Source organism: Drosophila rhopaloa, unplaced genomic scaffold (genome assembly GCF_018152115.1).
Source record: "Drosophila rhopaloa isolate 14029-0021.01 unplaced genomic scaffold, ASM1815211v1 contig_3, whole genome shotgun sequence".
Lineage (NCBI taxonomy): Eukaryota > Metazoa > Arthropoda > Insecta > Diptera > Drosophilidae > Drosophila > Drosophila rhopaloa.
The window spans coordinates 16,770,831-16,793,937 of record NW_025335123.1 but is presented as its reverse complement, the minus strand read 5'-3'; the positions used below and the strand labels follow the sequence as shown (position 1 = coordinate 16,793,937).

At 47.5% G+C, this 23,107-nt stretch overlaps 2 protein-coding genes across 7 annotated transcripts; both read left to right on the top strand.

The window, feature by feature from the left end:
• The first annotated feature begins 542 nt into the window (after positions 1 to 542).
• Positions 543 to 4,563, top strand: LOC108051107 (putative uncharacterized protein DDB_G0289963). Of its 5 annotated transcripts, none has more exons than XM_017133069.2 (2): positions 543 to 633; positions 3,464 to 4,563. In XM_017133069.2, the coding sequence occupies exon 2, from the start codon at positions 3,952 to 3,954 to the stop codon at positions 4,561 to 4,563; it is 612 nt and encodes a 203-aa protein (XP_016988558.1). In that variant the 5' UTR covers positions 543 to 633; positions 3,464 to 3,951. The 5 variants fall into 5 exon arrangements, with proteins under 5 accessions (XP_016988558.1, XP_016988560.1, XP_016988561.1 ...); XM_017133071.2 differs by having other exon boundaries at positions 546 to 637; XM_017133072.2 differs by lacking the exon at positions 543 to 633 and adding an exon at positions 706 to 1,078.
• A 303-nt stretch (positions 4,564 to 4,866) lies between these two features.
• On the top strand, positions 4,867 to 23,047 carry LOC108051106 (histone lysine acetyltransferase CREBBP). 2 transcript variants are annotated; one of them, XM_044461264.1, is made up of 13 exons: positions 4,867 to 4,980; positions 5,443 to 6,018; positions 6,162 to 6,548; positions 6,611 to 10,594; positions 10,693 to 10,982; positions 11,056 to 11,213; positions 12,935 to 13,015; positions 13,475 to 14,423; positions 14,545 to 14,775; positions 14,853 to 15,083; positions 15,541 to 15,938; positions 16,118 to 17,657; positions 18,216 to 23,047. In XM_044461264.1, exons 1-13 carry the CDS (start codon positions 4,926 to 4,928, stop codon positions 19,110 to 19,112), a joined length of 9,777 nt encoding a protein of 3,258 aa, XP_044317199.1. In that variant the 5' UTR covers positions 4,867 to 4,925; the 3' UTR covers positions 19,113 to 23,047. The 2 variants fall into 2 exon arrangements, with proteins under 2 accessions (XP_044317199.1, XP_044317198.1); XM_044461263.1 differs by having other exon boundaries at positions 12,905 to 13,015.
• Positions 23,048 to 23,107: the final 60 nt, after the last annotated feature.

The window sequence follows — 23,107 nt, the reverse complement described above, 5'->3', positions numbered from 1 at the left end:
TAGGAACAGCGTTGACGGTTGGAGACTATGCTAGGTCCTTATTTGGGTTCCAAGCCGTGGATTGTGTCTAAATTTTTTCGGCTTATATCGATTTTCAGAATTTCATTGGTATAATTTGTTGTATTTCGTTAAACAACAAATTTATTAAAAACGATCAAATTTAACTTATACACCGTCGACCTTTAGTTGGTTAACTTGCTAAAAATCTGGCTTTTATTGCTTACAGAAAAGTTTGAACCAAAAACAAATTAATTTGGAAATTTATTTGATATAAAAAAAATTAAATTAATATTTGACCTTGCTTTTACAAAAAAAATTTAGAAAACCTTTTTTATAACAAAAACTTAATTTTATTCTTTAGGTAAATATTATTTATTAAATTTGTCCTGAACTGCTATTTAAGGATATTGCAAATTGAATAATTTAAGAGCAAATAACAACATAAACAGAAAAAAGCTATATTTATATCTAATTCCGCTATCTAGCTACAAATAAGTTAGTGCGGCAGCGCTGCGCCGCAGACAAATGCTTGGAAGAAGAAGACGAAGAGAGGGCTGAAAAAAGCAGGAAAAGGGGGGAAATTGGCGCAAATTGTACACGCGAGGCGCAGCAAAGACATCGTCGGATCAATCGGTTTGTAAGGCGTGTTTTGAGGAAAATTAAATGCCGTCGATTGCCAATGTTCCGAGAAAAATAGAATAATTAAATAATAACCAGCGCATCTAGTGTAAAAAGTCGGGCATTTATTCCCAATCGCAAAAGAGGCACTCGCTGACCCGTCTCGCTCCAGTCTCGTTCGTGCCATCCCGCTTGCACTCAATCTTCGATCGCTACACAACGAAATTGCCATCCCGCTCGTTTCGGTGACAACGTGTCGGTGTGTGTGCATCAGTGTGTCACAGTGCAAGCGTGTGTGCGTGCTGTGTATGTGCAACAAACAACGGCGGCCGCTAACAAAAAAATTGTAAATAAATACGATCCCATCGACAGCGCGCGAAAATCGAAAAAGTGCTCGAAAGTTTACGAAAGAGCATCCGCAGGACACCAAAATCCTGCGGGAAAATGGGAAGCTTGTGGGGTATTAATGGAATAATTTGAAAATTAATTTGTTCTGTGCGTTGTTTGCATGGCCACCGGTTCGTTGGACAAGGACAACGATAGTGTTATCCTGCGGCGGTTGATTTTTCGGCTTGCTCTCTCTCGCTCTCATTGCTCTCGCGGCGACACGCTCACACTGCACCCACTAGAGATGCTCAGTTCTAGTGATTTTCTTAGTTGCCCCTGTAAATATCGTTACTTAATTTATTTTTAACCATATAGAAAATAATCATTTTGTTAGTAATAGACACCAAATTTCAATTCTTTAAAGATGTGTGGATGTATTTTTGTTAGAGAAAAGAAAGTGTTTCGTTTACTATATTTTACATCTATGTTGAAGATGTTTATATTATTGTTTAGCGAATAAAAATATGAATTAAAATATTACAAATATAAAATAACTAACGAATCTAAAGATAATAGAAGACTATTTTCACCATTTGACGTTCTTAATTGCTTTTTTTTATCCATCTTAAAATTAAAATACAGGAAGTAAAACACGGGAAATTTTTTTCTTTAAAATTTACAAAGTATGAACTTTTAACTTCTTTAAACTTTGTGGGAAATAAATAATAGGTAGGAAAAATCCATCCAGCCCAAATAATTTTAAATTTTCAATGTTTTTTCCTCTTCTTATTTATGCTTGCAAATATTCGTTGTCACGACATTATCGTGACCCAAGCAGTGATTTCGGACGCAATAAAATATCGGCGAGTTTGTCACCGGTGAGTAGTGCTCATCTCTGGACTCGCTGTTTTGTTATCTGGCGCGCCATATGTGTGCGAGTGTGTGCGTGTCGGCTCTCGCCAGAGCGCGTGGCGTGAGCGGCTAACAGCTGTTATGACGACAAGAGCTTGGTAACAGCGGCATTTGTATGGCATTTTCAGCCATAACAGCGGACTAACAGGTCGCGAGAGCAACGAGAGCGGCACTCGCGTGTTTCGTCAAGCAGTCAATTTTAGTGTATTTCCGTGCTCGGTGGTGTATTTCAACGGCCAGCCGCGGTCACACTGAAGCAAAAACATTTTTGGCTCGGAGAACGATTAACACAAGCGGACTGAAATTTTTTTGTTTTAGTGTTGCGAAAAAGTTTGTGGGATTTTTCTAAAATCGCCGGAAAATGTGAAAAATATATGGTACGAAATCAAAACTCGGTAAAATTGCAAAGAATATTTAGAAATTTTGTGCGTGGCAATCGGTTGTGGTGTGAAAATTCGAAACCGGACCGAAATAAGGCCGGAAATTTTTTCAAATTTTCTACAGCATTTTCTCGAATTTCGCATTTGCATCGTTGAATTTTGCGATTTTTGTGCGGGCCGTGAAAAATAAAAAACGCTGCGGCGGAGACAACACAAAAAATTTCTGCAATAGAAACTTTGAAACGACGTGAAGAAGAAAACGAAACGAAAACGACGAGCGAACACAGAAAAAAATGGAATATATTTCTGTCGTCTGTTTTTCTTTCTTTTTCCAATGCTCCTCGCACTCGTTGCCGCTTACCCGTCGTGTGTGTATGCACACCAATGCGATGCGCCGCTCGTCACCTATACTATCGCACGCTTTCTCTCTCTCTCGTGGTCGTGTTTTCGCTCTGGCACTGACTCGTTGGTCTGCCTGTGTGTGTGTGCGTGTGTGTAACTGTGTGGTGAAAACGTTGGCGTCGCTGTGAGAATTCTCTGTACGCGCGCCCCAAACCTTAAATATGTGTGTGTGTGAAAGCTTTTGTCAGCCAGCCCCACTACTAGTGTCGTCCCGCTCGCTCCCCACTCGCCACTCGCCAGCCCCAACAACTTTAATTTCATATGATGGCCGCTCGAACGCGGAAGCAAAACCAAAATACGGCCACTTTTACGGCCATTTAAAATGTAAATTGTGCGCTGAGCAATAGGCTTAGCCGGCTGGCATTTCTAGTTGTAGTTACAGTGCTTTAGCATTATTTGGCACTCCTTAAGGGGGTATTTTCCCTCAATTGTAAAACTTTTTTAACTCTCAAATTCCTATAATTTTTTAAATCATAATTTTACCAGCAACGGCACTTGTTTCGGGGCCTGGCGGCAAAATAAATTATATTATTTTCATTTTTGTGGTGTGCGCCAAAAGAGCGAGAGACCAACACACACGTCCACACGTTTGCAGCGAGTACAGCGCGTAGAATTTGCCGAATAAAATTGCGAGACAAGAGAGAGAGAAATGTACGTTCTCGTTCCCTTTTCGCCCCTTTTCATATCGTTTCGTTTAGTTTCCCGTTTCCCTTTTCCCCTCCGTTTTCGCTGGCCACTCGCGCGCGGCTAAAAAAATAAATAAATATTCGATTCAGTGTGTTCAATAAATCTAATAGGCAAGCATTTTATTTTGTGCGTTACAGTTTATGTGCAATGTTAGAGCGGCAAACGGCGGCAGTAGCAGCAGCAGCAACAACATCAACATCAGCAACAACAACAGCAGCAGCAGCGCCAGCAACAAAAACAAAAACAACCGAAAAACAACAAACCCAACATCAACAGCCAACATTGTGAATTGCTTTTTTTTATTATAAACGAAAACAGAATCAAGTGCATCAAACTAATATATAATAATAACATATATAATATATAACAATATATATATATATATAAAAAGAAGTGGAGCCGAAAAAAAGCCGCCAAAAAAACAAATCACTGAAAAGATGTAAGATAGCGGAAAAGGCGGATTAAGAAAAGGGAGAAGAGAAGGAGACAAAGAGCCGAACAACAACCGTTAATTTTTCGCTCAGTGGAGGCAGGCAGGCAACAACAAACAAACAAACAGCAACAAACACAGCCCCCCGCCCAGCCAAGGTCAACTTTTGGTGTTTTTGGGGCCCAACAACACAAAATGCACGCGTGTGTCTGCTGCTGTTCGACAAACAACAATTGCAACAACAACAATAACAAGAACAACGACGGCAGCAGCAGCAGCGGCGGCAGCGGCAACAACAACAACAAATTGCAGCTAAAGAAGCACAAGGAAGAGGAAGCACTAGAACCGGAAGCGGTACAGGTCAAGCGGGAAAAGGAAAAGGAGCATAAGAAGAAGCAACAGGACCAGCGGGAGCGGGAGAAGTTGTCTGCTGGCCAAAGCGCCAGTGGCGGCGACAACGACAACGATCTCAACGGCGCCGCAACGAGGAGGCGGTGGTGGCTGCGCGGTCCTCCAGGATCAGCGGAAGCGGAAGGAGGAGACGAAGAAGGGAGAGCAGCAGGAGCAGGAGGAGCCGAAGCGGGAGCCACGACGACGACGTGGTCTCCACCCGGCGTCGTTGCGGTGACGATAGCGCCGCCGACGTTGTTGCTGTCGTTGCAGCGACAACTACTGATCAGTAACAGCAGCAAAACAGAATCCTTAGCAACGACCACCTCAGCATCAGTCTCAATCATCGATATCAAAAGCCTAAACCAATACCAATACCAAAACCAAATCCTAATCCTCGCCAGCCACGCCTTTTGAGTGCCTCTTTTGTGTGTTGTGTTGTATGTGCGTGTGTGTGTTGCAGAAGTGTCCAAAACTGAAAAAGTATCGTAACTAAACACTGAAACAAACCTTTTGGCAACCTGTGCAACAACTGTCAAAAATAAAAAAACAAGAAAACAAGCACAAGCTCCCTTGACAAAATCAGAATACTTTCTAACTTCAACGTTGTCGGATCAAAAAACAAGCAACAAAATAAAACTCGGACGTAATAAAAACCAACTCGGAAAAACCTACGGCGAACGGAGGAACGCTTTTTCCACTTAATTTCCTCCGGGTTTCCAACGTTCTTTTTGTTTTCGTCTTCGTTTTTGGACGACGAAGAATCCAACTAACTCTATATGATGGCCGATCACTTAGACGAACCGCCCCAGAAGCGGGTCAAAATGGATTCAAGTGAGTAGCTCCAGAAATTTCCATTTTCAATGTGCCAATCTGCCGGCGAAAATAAATCCCTGGGTGACTTGACATTTTAACAAGCCGGCATTTTGTTTTTTTGTTCTCGGTCTAAGGCAATTCTTATAGTTCATCGTTTTACCTTTTAATATTATAATTACATACAAAATAATAAGAAATTTTTGTGAATTTAATACAAATACAAATAATCCTGTGGGATTCCCGGAATTTCCAGAAGCAATGAACATTCGTATGATTTTCTCTAATTTATTCATTACATTTTTATTCAAGTAGATAAGAAGTTCAAGTTTCCCATCAATTATTTCACCATTTTGTGGTAAAATTTTTTTTTTTATGAATCAGTTTACAAGTTGGTTTCGTAATAATATTAATTGTTGTGGGGATTTCTTTAATCCTGTGCCAAATACCTTGCTAAACCCATATTTGTTAATCTTTTCGCAGCGGACATCTCCTACTTTCTGGAGGAGAATCTGCCCGATGAGCTAGTGTCATCGAACAGCGGCTGGACGGATCAGTTGACCGGCGGAGCAGGAGGCGGCAATGGAGGCGGCGGCGCCTCCGGCGTGACCACAAATTCCACATCCGGACCAAATCCTGGCGGCGGACCCAACAAACCGGCAGCCCAAGGACCGGGATCTGGCGTAGTTGGCGTTGGAGTGAACGTTGTCGGCGTCGGCGTTGTGCCTTCCCAGATGAACGGAGCCGGCGGCGGCAACGGATCCGGAACGGGCGGCGACGACGGCAGCGGCAATGGTTCAGGAACGGGCAACGCCAACAGAATCAGCCAAATGCCGCACCACCAGCTGCAGCACCTACTCCAGCAGCAGCAGCAGCAACAGGGTCAGAAGGGCGCCATGGTGGTGCCCGGGATGCAGCAGCTGGGCAGCAAGTCCCCCAACCTGCAATCGCCCAACCAGGGTGGCATGCAGCAGGTGGTGGGCACTCAGATGGGCATGGGCAACACGATGCCAATGTCTATATCGAATAATGGCAACAATGGCATGAACGCCATACCAGGTGAGTGTTAAGTCCGCTAAAGTGATGCCCCTCAGCAGGTCCATATATCAATTGTAATTGAACTATTCATTTCTTTAAACCTCGCTGCAAAGGTGATCTAAATTCGACTTTCTTTAATCCCCCTTTCGCTGTCTCTCCTGCAGGCATGAACACCATTGCCCAGGGCAATCTGGGAAACATGGTCCTGACCAACAGCGTTGGCGGCGGCATGGGTGGCATGGGCGGCATGGTCAACCAGCTGAAACAGCAGCCAGGCGGCGGCGGCGGTGGCATGATCAATGCCGTTTCCGTGCCAGGCGGACCAGGTGGCCCAGGAGCAGGACCCGGAGGTGTTGGAGCTGGCGGCGGTGGAGCCGTGACACCGAACCAAGGCATGCACATGCAGAACGGTCCGATGATGGGGCGTATGGTGGGGCAACAGCATATGCTTCGTGGTCCGCATCTAATGGGTGCCGCGGGAGGAGCTGGTGGACCGGGTAACGGACCAGGCGGCGGAGGACCGCGCATGCAGAATCCCAACATGCAAATGGGTGAGTTTCCCTAATTCAGATGAGTGGAAACGGTGGCTAAGTATCGCATCTCCCCTTTTCAGGCCAACTCAACAGTCTGCCTTACGGAGTGGGTCAGTATGGTGGCCCTGGCGGCGGCAACAATCCCCAGCAACAACAGCAGCAGCAACAGCAGCAACTCCTCGCCCAGCAGATGGCCCAAAGAGGCGGTGTCGTACCGGGAATGCCGCAGGGCAATCGACCCGTCGGCACCGTGGTCCCCATGTCCACTCTCGGAAGCGATGGATCTGTGCCCACCGGGCAGTTGGTCAGCGGGAATCCCCAGCAGCAACAGATGCTTGCGCAGCAGCAGCCCGGAGCGATGGGTCCGCGCCCACCGCAACCTAACCAGCTACTCGGTCACCCCGGACAGCAGCAGCAACAGCAGCCCGGCACCTCTCAGCAGCAACAGCAGCTGCAGGGAGTCGGACTCGTTGGAGCAGGCGTTGTGGCCAATGCCGGTGCCGTCGCTGGTGTCCCAGCAGTGGCTGGCGGTGGCGCCGGACAAGTGGTCGGCCCTGGTGGCGCCAATCGCGATGTGCCCGACGACCGGAAACGACAGATCCAGCAGCAACTGATGCTGCTGCTCCATGCGCACAAATGCAACCGCAGGGAGAACTTAAATCCGAACAGAGAGGTGTGTAACGTCAACTACTGCAAGGCGATGAAAACAGTGCTCGCCCACATGGGCACTTGTAAGCAGAGCAAGGACTGCACCATGCAGCACTGTGCCTCTTCGCGCCAGATCCTGTTGCATTACAAGACGTGCATCAACAGGGGCTGCATCATTTGCTTTCCATTTCGGCAGAATCATACGGTTTGTCAAAACGCGAATGTGCCACCTGGTGGCGGTCCGGCAGGAAATGCAGAAGCAGCGGCCATTGGTGGCGGAGCGGCTGGTGGAGCGGCCGGAGCAGGCGGTAATCTGCAGCAGCAGCAACAGCAGAACCAGCAGCCCAATCTGACGGGTCTGGTGGGGGATGGCAAGCAAGGACAGCAGGTGGCACCGGGAGGTGTTCAGAACACTGCCATAGTTCTACCCCAACAGCAGGGAGCGGGCGGAACACCGGGTGCGCCCAAAACGCCGGCGGACATGGTCCAACAGTTGACTCAACAGCAGCAGCAGCAACAGCAGGTGCACCAGCAGCAGGTCCAGCAGCAGGAACTCCGTCGCTTCGATGGCATGGGCCAGGTCGGACTATCGCCAGTTCCGGCCGGCGGAATGCAGCAGCAGGGCTTGCCTCCTGTGATTCGCATGCAGGGCGCCCAGCCGGCTGTCAGGGTTCTAGGACCTGGCGGTCCCGGCGGCCCAAGTGGACCCAATGTCCTGCCGAACGACGTGAACAGCCTGCAGCAACAGCAGCAGCAGCAGATGCTCCAACAGCAGAACCGACGACGCGGTGGCCTGGCCAACATGGTGGAGCAACAGCAGCAGCAGCAACAACAACAACAGCAGCAGCAGCAGCAACCCAATCCCGCCCAGCTGGTTGGCAACATTCCAGCACCACTCTCTGTCAACGTCGGTGGCTTTGGCAATACCAATTTCGGTGGTGCCGCAGCCGGCGTAGCCGGAGGAGCCAATGACAAGCAGCAGCTGAAGGTTGCCCAGGTCCATCCGCAGAGCCATGTGGTTGGAGCGGGCGCAGCAGCTGCCGGCGCCGGAGCGAGTGGTGGACAAGTGGGCGCCGGTTCCAGTGTCCTGATGCCGGCCGATACCACGGGCGGTGGCAACGCTGGCAATCCCAATCAGAACGCGGGAGCGGGAGCTGGAGGCGCCGGCGGCAATGGCAATGGCGGAAACTCTGGAACGCCCGGCGACAACGAAAAGGACTGGCGGGAGTCGGTTACCGGCGATCTGCGCAACCATCTCGTCCACAAACTGGTGCAGGCCATCTTTCCCACCTCGGATCCCACCACCATGCAGGACAAGCGAATGCACAATCTCGTCTCGTACGCGGAGAAGGTCGAGAAGGACATGTACGAGATGGCGAAGTCTAGATCGGAGTACTATCACCTGCTGGCCGAGAAGATCTACAAGATCCAGAAGGAGCTGGAGGAGAAGCGACTGAAGCGCAAGGAGCAACACCAGCAGATGTTGTTGCAGCACCAGAGTGCCGCGAATCAGGTGCCGGTAGCGGCTGGCGGAGCTGGCAGTGCAGCTGGCGGAGCGGGCGGAGTAGTTCTCCCCCAACAGCAGCAGGGTCAGCAGGCTCCCCAGGGCTGCATCCATTCCAGCATCAGTCCCATGGGCAATGTGATGGCTCCGCAGCAGTTGCGCCCACAAGGCCCATCCGGAATACTGGGTCAGCCGACGGCTGCAGCTCTGGGCGTCACCAACAACATGGTGGCCATGCGCAGTCACTCGCCCGGGGGCAACATGCTCACACTGCAGCAGCAGCAGCGCATGCAGTTCCCGCAACAACAGCAGCAGCAACCGCCCGGCTCTGGAGCTGGCAAAATGCTGGTCGGACCACCCGGACCCAGTCCCGGTGGCATGGTAGTCAATCCGGCGCTCTCGCCCTACCAGACGACCAACGTGCTCACCAGTCCGGTGCCGGGACAGCAGCAACAGCAGCAGTTCATCAATGCGAACGGCGGCACTGGCGCCAATCCTCAGTTGAGCGAGATGATGAAGCAGCGGCACATGCACCAGCAGCAGCAACAGCAGGCGCAACAACAACAACAGCAGCAGCAACAGGGAATGTTGTTGCCGCAGTCTCCATTCAGCAATGCCACGCCTCTGCAGCAGCAGCAACAACAGCAGCAGCCGACCAGCAACAGCTTTAGCTCGCCGATGCAGCAACAACAGCAGCAGCAAGGGCAACAGCAGCAGCAACAAAAGCCCGGCAGTGTGCTGAACAACATGCCGCCCACGCCCACAAGCCTCGAGGCTCTGAGTGCCGGAGCAGGGGCGCCGGGAACAGGAGGATCGGCCTCCAATGTGACGGTTTCAGCTCCCAGTCCATCGCCTGGCTTCCTGTCCAACGGCCCGTCGATTGGCACGCCCTCCAACAACAATAACAGCAGTAGTGCTAACAACAACCCGCCCTCGGTGAGCAGCCTGATGCAACAACCGCTAAGCAATCGGCCGGGTTCGCCTCCCTACATACCCGCCTCTCCAGTGCCGGCAACCAGTGCCTCTGGATTGGCGGCGAGCAGTACGCCCGCATCAGCAGCAGCCACATGTGCGAGTAGTGGCAGTGGCAGCAACAACAGCAGCAGTGGAGCCACTGCGGCGGGTGTCAGTTCCACCTCCTCATCTTCCTCGGCGGGCTCGGGTACACCGCTCAGCTCGGTATCGACGCCCACTTCGGCCACGATGGCCACCAGCAGCGGCGGTGGCGGAGGAGGAGGATCATCGACGACGCCCGCTAGCAATCCACTGCTCCTGATGTCAGGAGGTTCGGCTGGAGGCGGAGCGGGTGCGACTACCACCACATCGACGTCCTCGAGCAGTCGCATGATGAGCAGCTCCAGCAGTCTCTCCTCACAGATGGCTGCCTTGGAGGCTGCGGCGCGAGACAACGACGATGAGACACCCTCGCCCTCTGGCGAGAACACGAACGGCAGTGGTGGAAGTGGGAATGCTGGTGGAATGGCCTCCAAGGGCAAGCTGGACTCGATTAAGCAGGATGATGACATCAAGAAGGAGTTCATGGACGACAGCTGTGGTGGGAACAACGATAGCTCCCAAATGGATTGCTCGACGGGCGGCGGCAAGGGCAAGAATGTTAACAACGACGGCACCAGCATGATCAAAATAGAGATCAAGACGGAGGATGGCCTCGATGGCGAGGTGAAGATCAAGACGGAGGCCATGGATGTGGACGAGGCTGGAGGTTCGACAGCTGGAGAGCATCATGCTGATGGCGGCGGTAGTGGTGTTGGCGGCGGCAAGGACAACATCAACGGTGCGCACGATGGAGGAGCGACTGGCAGTGCCGTGGACATTAAACCCAAGACGGATACGAAACCACTCGTACCGGAACCACTGGCCCCCAATGCGGGTGATAAAAAGAAGAAATGCCGTAAGTGAATGTCATTATTGCTAGAGGGAATTAAGGGTTTTTGTGGGGAAAACGAAAAGATATACTCAGACATTTTTCTCGTCATTTCCTCCGTACAGAGTTCAATCCCGAAGAGCTGCGCACCGCTTTACTGCCAACGCTGGAAAAGCTTTTCCGGCAGGAGCCCGAATCCGTGCCCTTTCGCTATCCCGTCGATCCCCAGGCGCTGGGCATTCCCGATTACTTTGAGATCGTGAAGAAGCCCATGGACCTGGGCACCATACGCACCAACATCCAGAACGGGAAGTACAGTGATCCCTGGGAGTACGTGGACGATGTGTGGCTGATGTTAGAAAATGCCTGGCTGTATAACCGCAAGACGTCGCGGGTCTACCGCTATTGCACAAAGGTTGGTTGACTGAAATTTGCGTTGATCGCCAAATAATGGAAGTTAATGCTTTCCCCCGCTCTTTTCCCTTTAGCTTTCCGAAGTTTTTGAGGCGGAGATTGATCCGGTGATGCAGGCCTTAGGCTATTGTTGCGGCAGGAAGTACTCATTCAACCCACAGGTGCTCTGCTGTTACGGTAAGCAGCTCTGCACGATTCCGCGGGATGCGAAGTACTACAGCTACCAGAACAGGTATGTACTGATCTGCTCTTGCATCAGATCCCCCCGTCCTGCCCACAGACTATATCTCGCCAGTCGAGGATTTTTGCTTGGCTCCGTTCCGTTTATGTTTCTCTGTTTGATGTGAAATATAATTTAGACAAACCAACCGCTTTGCTCGTTTACGAATGTTCCAATTCAGCGAGTCAATAAAAATGTTTGTGATGCAGAGGCCTGTTTCGGTTTTCAAATATATGTTTGAAAGCAGTTTTTTAGACAAAATTTGAAAATATTCAATCATATAATTAATATTTAGGCTATATTTGAGTACTGAAAAATTATAAAGCCAGAACAGGTCTTGTGATTTAGTTATAAACCGCTTGCTCCTCCTATTACCGATTCCATATCAATGTTCGATGGCTGCTTTCAGCATATTTAGCATATTGAATGTCCGTTTTGTGCACTAATTTAATGGCTTTGATCCTTGATCCTTTTGCTCCTTTCCCGCCCCTCTTCTGTGTTTTATGTGTGTGTGTTTTATCCCTTATATTGCTGTGTACATAATATCATTAATGTTGCACATTGCACAATGAAAATAAAAAAGTAAAATATATACCAAACGAACAACAAAGACACACGCACACACACTTCCTTAGTGCTCCTTGAATATCCTTTAATGTCGCCGCTTTTGCTGCTGCTGCTTGATGCATCCCCTGATCCATCATGGCCATTAACTATTTGGATTCAATCCAACACAATCCAATCCCAGGTCCAAGTCGTGTTTAGGTTTAACATTCCACATTTTTCGGGTAGTCAGAACCGAGCAAACAAAATTCTAATCACAATCAGGGAAATGAAATCCTTGTAAGCAAATGAAACATTATCTGCAATTGAAATTGGAATACATTGAAGGTTACAGATCTTGAGTAATTTGAGCAGTTAAGTATCCCAGGCTATACATATGTATATCTGCAAGAATCGTTAAATCCAATACAAAAGCAACTATTATTCCGGGGATATTTAAGCGCCACTATATTATATGCATACCAGACCTATTTAGATATCTAATCTATTTTTATAAAATAAAATAGAATTTGGTAAATCTTTGATAAAACCTTAGATATATCTAAGTGTGTCTATAAACATATTACTGTAATACTCCTGGGATATTTAATAATATTATGATAACCCCCTTAATTGTTGTATTAATGTGACAAAAATTCTAATGCAAATCAAATCACTCTTTTTGTTTCTCTTCCCTTTTTTTTCTTTTTGTGTTTATTTTGTTTTTTTCTCTCCCGCAACAACTACAACAAAAAACCAAAATAATAATAATAATAATCGTTAATATGTGTCGCCGCATATCTGTATTATTGCGTGTCTTAATCGAACTTTGTATCTGTGTGTGTACCATCTCTCTCTCAATGTGTGTGTGTGAAAATTGAAAAAAAAACAAAAATCGAAAAACAAAACATAAACCACACTCACACACTTGCAACTGACCAAATGCATATAACCATCTCGCTTGCACGCACACCTGTACATCCGAACACCTGTACACCCATACACCTGTCTGTACACACGCCTGTGTTGTTATGTTCCCTTTTTGGCTGCCATCTTCAAATTTCGTCCATCAATCAACTAAAATCAAATCAAACCAAACAAAATAAAAACAAACGCATTGAAAACGAACAACCAAAAAACCACCAAACAAAACACAACAGTCTAAAGGAATACGGTGTCGCCTCAAATAGATACACCTACTGCCAAAAGTGCTTTAACGACATCCAGGGCGATACGGTCACACTGGGCGATGATCCACTGCAGTCGCAAACGTAAGTATATGATCCTACAAATTCAACTTTTTGTTTAAGAATGGTTTTTAACTTCAAAAAGGGATGGGTTTTGTTTTCTAGAACATTTTCGGGGTGATCAGTCCATTAGTCATGAAGTAATCGTACGTTATCATATCATTTGAAAAGTAGGAGATCAGTTTAAGCATCACTGAGCAGACAACTCCTTTAATGGGTCACGAAACGGTACCAAACCCAAAAATAATATATTATTACCAAGTAAAATGTAGTAAGATATTTAAATGTTAAAACTTTTGTATTATAAACTGGTAAATTTAGTCATATGTTAAAAACCATTCAAAAAGCTTTTGTTTGTATTAAAAATGTGTGTAAATCTTAAAAACAAAAGACTTCCTTTAAGTTGAGACTATCAAATTTTCTTAACTTTCAAAGAACCGCCTCCAAATCATGCAAACCCATCATGTGTTCCCCTTTATCCAGCCAAATCAAAAAGGACCAGTTCAAGGAGATGAAGAACGATCATCTGGAGCTGGAGCCGTTTGTCGATTGCCAGGAGTGCGGACGCAAGCAGCACCAGATCTGTGTGCTCTGGCTGGATTCGATTTGGCCCGGCGGCTTCGTGTGCGACAACTGCCTGAAGAAGAAGAACTCGAAGCGGAAGGAGAACAAGTTCAATGCGAAGCGCCTGCCCACCACCAAACTGGGCGTGTACATAGAGACGCGGGTGAACAATTTCCTCAAGAAGAAGGAGGCGGGCGCCGGCGAGGTGCACATCCGTGTGGTCAGCTCGTCGGACAAGTGCGTGGAGGTGAAGCCCGGGATGCGGCGTCGTTTCGTCGAACAGGGCGAGATGATGAACGAGTTTCCGTACCGCGCCAAAGCACTATTCGCCTTCGAGGAGGTGGACGGCATCGATGTCTGCTTCTTTGGCATGCACGTCCAGGAGTACGGATCCGAGTGCCCGGCGCCAAATACGCGGCGTGTCTACATTGCCTATCTGGATTCCGTTCATTTCTTCCGGCCAAGACAATACCGCACGGCGGTATATCACGAAATCCTGCTCGGCTACATGGACTACGTCAAGCAGCTGGGCTACACAATGGCCCACATCTGGGCCTGTCCGCCCTCAGAGGGCGACGACTACATCTTCCACTGCCATCCCACGGACCAAAAGATCCCCAAGCCCAAGCGCCTGCAGGAGTGGTACAAGAAGATGCTCGACAAGGGCATGATCGAGCGCATCATACAGGACTACAAGGACATTCTGAAGCAGGCGATGGAGGACAAGCTGGGCTCCGCCGCCGAACTGCCCTACTTCGAGGGCGACTTCTGGCCTAATGTGCTGGAGGAGAGCATCAAGGAGCTGGACCAGGAGGAGGAGGAGAAGCGCAAGCAGGCCGAGGCCGCCGAAGCCGCAGCTGCAGCTAATGTAAGTGGTTATATGCCTATTATTAAATTCAATTTCTATTATTGGAATTACACGCTAGTTTTGGTTACTCATACAGAAAATAGTATAACCAGAGTATTAATGATCTTATTAACTCTTGCAGCTTTTCTCCATCGAGGAGAACGAGGTCAGCGGCGATGGCAAGAAGAAGGGCCAGAAGAAGGCCAAGAAGTCGAACAAATCGAAGGCGGCGCAACGTAAAAACAGCAAAAAGTCCAATGAACACCAGTCGGGCAATGATCTCTCCGCCAAGATATATGCGACGATGGAGAAGCACAAGGAGGTCTTCTTCGTCATCCGTCTGCATTCGGCGCAGTCGGCAGCGAGCTTAGCGGTACGTGTGCTCGTTTTCTGGTCCATCTTTCTGGATATAACTAATTGGAACTTGTTTATTTTCTTTGCGATTTACAGCCCATCCAGGATCCCGATCCGCTGCTAACCTGCGATCTAATGGACGGACGCGATGCCTTCCTCACTCTCGCCCGCGACAAGCACTTCGAGTTTTCGTCCCTGCGACGCGCCCAGTTCTCCACGCTGTCCATGTTGTATGAGCTGCATAACCAGGGCCAGGATAAGTTCGTTTACACCTGCAACAACTGCAAGACGGCGGTGGAGACGCGCTACCACTGCACCGTCTGTGATGTGAGTATTATTTGCCTTGAACTTTGCAGATTTGAAAAGCATGTTATATTTGAAAACTCAAAAAAACACCGCATTGCTCAAAAGAGCGATAAGCGTACATATATATACATATATATAATATATATATATATATATATATAAAGATCAAAGAGCAAGTGTGATGAAATTCTTAAGCTCCCTCCCTCAGTCAACTGCGCTCCGCCCGATTGGTTAGTCATATCCGGAGGTTTAAAGACACAAGTATGGAGTGCGTTTAGTTATTGTGTGAAAGTTTTTACTTTGGCAGAGTAATAATCATCCATAGAATAAATAAAATGCTTTGTAAAAACTTTAAGCAATTCAAGTATTTAACGAGATTAGTTGAATACTTTGGCAGAGTCACACTCAACGGAAGTAAAATATTAACAAAGTAACTACCAGCAAAACTAATCATTCCTTGTCGTTATTTACTTCACAGGACTTTGATTTGTGCATCGTGTGCAAGGAAAAGGTCGGACATCCGCACAAGATGGAGAAGCTTGGCTTTGACATCGACGATGGCTCCGCGCCGACGGACCACAAGCAGGCCAATCCGCAGGAGGCCCGCAAACAGTCCATCCAGCGCTGCATCCAGTCGCTGGTGCACGCCTGCCAATGTCGCGATGCCAACTGCCGCCTGCCCTCGTGCCAGAAGATGAAGCGCGTCGTCCAGCACACGAAGAACTGCAAGCGCAAGACCAACGGAGGATGCCCCATCTGCAAGCAGTTGATCGCGCTCTGTTGCTACCACGCCAAGCACTGTCAGGAGCTGAAGTGCCCCGTGCCCTTCTGTCCCAACATCAAGCACAAGCTCAAGCAGCAGCAGCTCCAGCAAAAGTGAGTTCATTTTAATTGATTTTATATTGTTTTGCGCCTTTTTGTATATGTTTGCCATCAATTTATTGAATTAAAGGCGACAGATTGATTTATGATTTAGAGTTACGCCCGAGTAGGGCCTGGACCTTCCTCTGAAACACTCGCTTTAATTTCCACATCGTACCCTCTTACTCTTCCAGACTCCAACAGCAGCAGTTGCTGCGCCGCCGTGTGGCGCTCATGTCCCGGACAGCAGCTCCGGCTGCTTTGCCAGGCCCTGCAGCAGTCAGCGGTCCGGCCGTGGTCGCTGGCGGAGTGCCCGTGGTGGGAATGTCCGGCGTGGCGGTTAGCCAGCAGGTGATGCCCGGTCAGGCGGGAATTATGCCACCAGGAGCGGGTGGTATGTCGCCATCCACTGTGGCGGTGCCATCGCCCGTTTCGGGAGCAACAGGAGCCGGCGGCATGGGCGGAATGACCTCACCGCATCCGCATCAACCAGGCATAGGCATGAAGCCAGGTGGCGGTCATTCGCCGTCGCCCAGTGTCCTGCAGGTGGTGAAGCAGGTCCAGGAAGAGGCAGCTCGCCAGCAGGTGTCACATGGCGGTAGCTTCGGCAAAGGTGGACCCATGGCGCCGCCCCCGATGAACCGGCAGATGGGAGGCGCAGGGCCCAATCCGAATGTTGTCAATCAGCTGGGAGGCATGGGCGTCGGAGTCGGAGGTGTCGGTGGCGGCGTTGGTGTCGGAGGCGTTGGTGGCGTGGGCGTAGGCTCGCTGGGTTCGGGCGGTGGTGGCAACCCCGCTGGTGGCCCAGTTCCCGGCTCTGGAAACTGCTCACTGAATGTGCTAAACGCCAACCACCTGCTGCCCATGGATCAGTGGGGCGGTGGCGGAGCCGGCGGCGGAGGAGCCAATCCTGGCGGAGGTAATCCCCGCTATACCAACAATGCCACCGGGATGCGCCAGCCCAGCCAGCTGATGCAGCCGAATCTGATCCAGCAGCAGCAGCAACAGCAGCAGCAGATGATGGGACTCGGTGGACCCAACCAACTGGGCGGAGGCCAAATGCCCGTCGGCGGACAGCACGGCGGCATGGGAATGGGCATGGGAGCACCGCCAATGGCCGGCACTGTTGGCGGAGTGCGTCCACCTCCCGGAGCAGGAGGTCAAGGTGGTGGTGCAACTGGCGGCGGACTGAATACCCAGCAACTCGCCCAGATCATGCAGAAGATCAAGAACAATCCCACCAACGAGAGCAACCAGCACATCCTCACCATCCTGAAGCAGAATCCCCAAATAATGGCGGCGATCATCAAGCAGCGCCAGCAGAGTCATCAGTCGCAGATTAATGCGGCGGCGGGTGGAGGAGCACCTGGTCCCGGTGGCGGAGCTTTGCAGCAGCAGCAGGCGGGCAATGGTCCGCAAAATCCGCAGCAACAGCAGCAGCAACAACAACAACAACAACAACAGCAGCAGCAGCAGCAACAGGTGATGCAGCAGCAGCAGATGCAGCACATGATGAACCAGCAACAGCAGCAGGGCGGCGGTGGGCCGCAGCAGATGAATCCGAACCAGCAGCAGCAGGTAAATCTGATGCAGCAACAGCAGCAGCAGCAGGGCGGACCCGGAGGACCAGGCACTGGACCCCATCAGCGTATGCCCAACATGCAGAACGCAGCCATGATGCTGCAGAGCCTTCCGCCCAACATGTCGCCCGGCGTCTCCACGCAGGGAGGAATGGTAAGTGACTAAAATAAGCCGTCTCCTAAGAACCACAGTCCCATCAAAACTCAGCAGTCAATTTCTTATAGCCACCAACTTGGCTTTTGAACCAGATGTTGGTCCTACAGTTCATAATCATTATCTGAATGGAAATATGAATGGATCCCCTACATTAGTCAGAGCTCTAGAGTTATAATTTAGTCTTGCGCTTGTTTCTAAAATGAATATATTACCTTTTTTACATTATTAGCATTTGCATATCAGTACTGAAAAAAACGATTTAAAAAATATTGAATGGCTAACAAAGACATTAGAGAAAGAAACAATTTTTAAATTTATTCTTGTAAATTCCTCTTCCAAAAGATTTATTTAAACCAGCAGATGTATTTAGTAAAGAAGCCTAAAGATACAATTTTTCTTTAGAGTTTATTTACGAATTTTGTCATGATAAGTAAAAATCCATTCTTTTTATAATAGTAAATTTCAATTTGATTTTGCGTCACCAACCTCTAACAACAAAATTACCCACCAAATTTCGGCTCTTATACTTAGTAAACATTCCAACCCCCGACACAGGTGTCTAACCAGAACTGGAACAAGATGCGTTACATGCAGATGAACCAGTACCCTCCACCGTATCCGCAACGCCAGCGTGGTCCGCACATGGGCGGAGCGGGACCCGGTCCCGGCCAGCAACAATTCCCTGGCGGCGGAGGCGGACTGGGCAACTTCAATGCGGGCGGTGCTGGCGGCGCAGGAGGCGTGGTGGGAGTGGGCGGAGTGCCCGGAGGGGCAGGTGCCGTGCCCGGTGGCGATCAGTACTCGATGGCCAATGCAGCGGCTGCCTCGAACATGCTGCAGCAGCAGCAGGGCCAGGTGGGCGTTGGAGTAGGTGTTGGAGTGGGAGTGGGCGTGAAGCCCGGACCCGGACAACAGCAACAGCAGATGGGCGTGGGCATGCCGCCGGGGATGCAGCAACAGCAGCAGCAGCAACAGCCGCTGCAGCAGCAGCAGATGATGCAGGTGGCCATGCCGAATGCGAATGCCCAGAATCCGTCGGCGGTGGTTGGCGGACCCAATTCACAAGTGATGGGTCCCCCAACGCCGCATTCTCTGCAGCAGCAGCTGATGCAATCGGCCCGCTCCTCTCCGCCCATCCGCTCGCCACAGCCAACGCCATCGCCCCGTTCGGCGCCATCGCCACGTGCTGCTCCCTCCGCCTCGCCAAGGGCCCAGCCCTCGCCGCATCATGTGATGAGCAGCCATTCGCCGGCGCCGCAGGGACCACCGCATGACGGGATGCACAATCATGGGATGCATCATCAGTCGCCGCTGCCAGGAGTGCCGCAGGATGTGGGCGTGGGCGTCGGCGTTGGTGTCGGCGTCAACGTCGGCAATGTGGGCGTGGGCAACGCCGGAGGAGCCCTGCCCGACGCCTCCGACCAGCTGACCAAGTTTGTGGAGAGACTCTAGTGCAGCAACAGCAGCAGCAGCAGCTACAACGGGTGGTAGCCGTGGCCAAAGGCTAGACTGAAAGTCCACTAACGACAAGCCAGACCACAGACCACGATCATCATCAGCCAGCAGGGATCACCAGTGTGTGTTAAACTTTCACGACTATGACTAACTACTATTTCCTTTTTTTTTTTTAACATTGCACCCCAAATGTATAGCGTTATCATAATTAAACCAACAACTATCACACCTAATTTGTAATGTAGTTTAAGACATCCCCCCACTACCACTGCTATAAATCCTTTATTTTAAGTCTAGGACAAAATTTGAACAACGCATCTTGATTCGATTTCCATTTTTAAGTCCGCGATACAGCAAATATATATATCATATATTTCATATGCCCTAATAACACACACACCATGTATTAATGAATGCAATTCCTTCGTTCCAACTAGACAGAAAATAGTAAAGCATACAAATCATAGAAAAGCAGGATCAGGATTAAGCGAAGGATGAGGAGGGTCAGACACCTCGATGTAACAGCGTTTAAAACGTTGAGCGTAAGCTAAATACCTTTCCTTAGTGACTTAACTTTTAAGCAGCAGCGAATGTCGGAATGTGTTATAACGTAACATTATTTATTTTGCGACTCCGCCACTAAAAAACAAACGACTCGCAATCAGTTTAAAGTTTGTAAAGAGAGAAAGAGATAGAGAGAGCATGTTGTAAAGTTGAATTAAGTTTTTTGTACCCTTGTAGTGTTGTAAGCCAGTGGACAGACGACGATAACGACGACGACGACGACGAAGACGACGCGAAGACACAATTCACCCGACCATCCGCATCCGCACAAGAAATATATAGCCTATAGTGAACATGTGCCTGTTGGCGATCGGCAGTTGATTAAGTGCTCCTTATAGGAGCTTCAAATTGGGAACACGCATAGAGTAAATACATATTTTTATACACAAATCGAACGGAATAGGAATCTGAATCGAATCGAACTCGAAATTGGAATCGGAATCGGATTCCTCATCCTCATCCTCATCCTTAGCCCCTATTCACCCGATCTGAGCCCAAGTATCACTTCCAATGACAAGACAACAATAAATTATCGAGGATGAGGAGTAGAGTACGAGGACGACTAGAAAATGCAATTATTAGGAGAATCAGGAATCAGGACAGTAGCAAACAAAACACCAAACAGATAAGCACAGGAGTAGGATGACCGGGGGAGCGATACGAAAGGAGTATGATTAACAAAAGCAACAAAATAGCAATAGCCAAAATGCTTTGAAAACAGATTTAGGGTACTTGAACTATTTAAGGAACTAACATTTACAACATATATGCATACGTAGGACAACAAATTAGTGTCGTAACTTCTAACAAATTGTTCACGATTGATTGTTTATATTGATTAAGGATTTAGTTTAAGGACCACCACCCCATGTGTGTGTGTGTGTGCGTGCGTACGTGCGAGTGTGTGTGTGCGCGTTCCTAATTCCTCGATTTACATCCATTTAATTTTGACATTTTTGTACATAACTTAACGTTATACTTAGTATTTGATTTTGTGATAGCCAAAAAAAAAAAAGGATAGGGAGCGCCAACCCCATTTGTCTCAAAAAGCAGGAAGGATTTTATACGGGGGACGCAGGATCGATTGCTATTTATTAACGCTAAAACAAAAAAACATCTAGGCTATAGACTTTTAGGCTAAAATGCGATTTAGGTTTATCACTATTTATTAGACTTAATCTGTAGATTCCAAACTGGGTTCTTTCATTAATCGGATGTATCATGTCTAACTTTAATTTTTTTTTGTGTATCTTAGGTGGTATTGTGGGAGGTATTGTTTTCGTTTTCTAACTGTTTTCTTTCTACCAACTGCCGCCGCCCAAGAATCAGATAGAGACGGGAGAAGGCGAGAGAGCGAGACAGTAAACCAGAGTAAAAGGGGATTTTGTAAATTTTAGATACTAGGATACTTATTCACTGCGCATAAAAATGCCTTCAATTGCGACATCAGCAAGTAACTAACATTAATGTAAATACCCAACACACACACATACGAATACAAATACAAGTACACACAATATATATTTACCGATTACTGATAAACGATTACTGATTACCGATTACTGATAGGTGTAGTAGGTCACACGTACGCGACAGTTTGTAAAATCCAATGCCCTAGTTTGTAAGCCGCGCATACATATATCGAAAAAATCGGTTATATCGTTTATATTTAGATCTACATCGCCACACACACACACATATGGCATAAATATATATATTATATATCGGGATATATACTTTTAGTTAGTGTGTTTTTAAACGAAACGCGCATAGTTTCCTTAGCTAAGCGAAAGACAACAAAAAAATTGGAAAACCAACAAAAAAAAAAGCTGCGCCTGCCACCGATAAAACCGATCAAAATAAGGACGAGGAGAGTTCAATGCCCACGCTGCGCTGCACACAATCAAAAAACAGACACCAAAAAACAAAAACTAAAAATAAAGCAAGTTAAAGTAAATATTATTATTATAAACGAAAACATACTCAAGTCACTGGGCTCTGCCGCCGAATGCCTTTGTACTTTTAACGTATGGAACAATGATCGGTAATTGATTATCGACAATCGTTGATCGGTAATAGTTGCGATAACAAGACGCTGCCTTCAAAACGCAGACGCCGCGTGCTGGTGCAAAAAAAAGTTTTCGGATTAGCGGGCGCAGAATTTAATTATTAATAAAACCCACGATAGTAACCAAAAAAAAGAAAAAAAAGGAAGATGAGGGAGACAGAGAGAGAAAGAGCTGCTTGCCGTCTTTTTTCTGCGCATATTTGTTTTTGTTTTTTTTACCACACAGTCAGCAGCAATGAACAAAGTTATGGGTGTGAAAGAGAGCGAGAGAGAACGAGTGGCTGAGTGAAAGTGAGAGTGCGAGTGCGAGTGGCAAAGACACATCAATTATCGTTTTTTAACCGTTTTGTGTAAGAGGAGAGCGGCGGAAAGAGCGAAAGAGAGAGCATATTCCAAAACTATTTGTGATTACAATTATATATGATGAAAAAGATTAAGAAGAATTAGATGATGGGGGAGGCGGAAGTAAGGCCGGAAGCCAGAAAACCAGAGAACATAGAAGCAACACAAAACGCATTAACCGGATGATACCTAGAGTCTAAGCCTTAGTCTAAATCCAGCGCTATATACACATTTATATATAGATATGATCGATCACACGAGAGCGGTAGATATACATATATATATATAAATATATATATATATTATATACATAGTTAAGCCAACACATGTAAATTATAAATGAACATTTATTCTAAATGCAATAGCAGCGGAAAAGAAACAAAACAAAAAAACGAGAAACGTTAACCAGAGTCGAAGCACTTTGCTAAACGCGTTTATTATTATGCATACAAAATGTAATTTCTTATAACAAAAACCCAGAAAAACCCACAAAAAAAGAACTCGAGAAAAGGGGAAAAACAAAAACACAAAAGGATGCGAGGGATAGATAAGTCAAGTGTAAAGTAAACCAAGCCTTAGTAAAAACTAGTTCTATAACAACAACCGCAACAACAAAAACAAGAGAGAAATGAAAAAACAAAAATGGAAGAAAACGATTGATACTAATAACTAATATTAATAATGAGTACGATAATGTTTATGCTAATGATTACGATAACGATAAATAATAATGATAAATGATAAAGATAAACCGTTATGACATAATACCTACTTGTAAAATAGTGCGACAGTTAAGCTGATAAGATGACTTTGACTTTTCTATCAGATTTCATTAATTTAATGACCCCAAAACGCCCCCACAAACACATACTCCCCCCAACAAACACAAACACGCATACACATCCATTGCATGAGTGTATGAATAAACATAAATATATAAATATTTTTTTTACTATTATTACGATGATTATAATTATTAATATTATTATTGTTTCTACCAATCTCTATCTCCTACTTT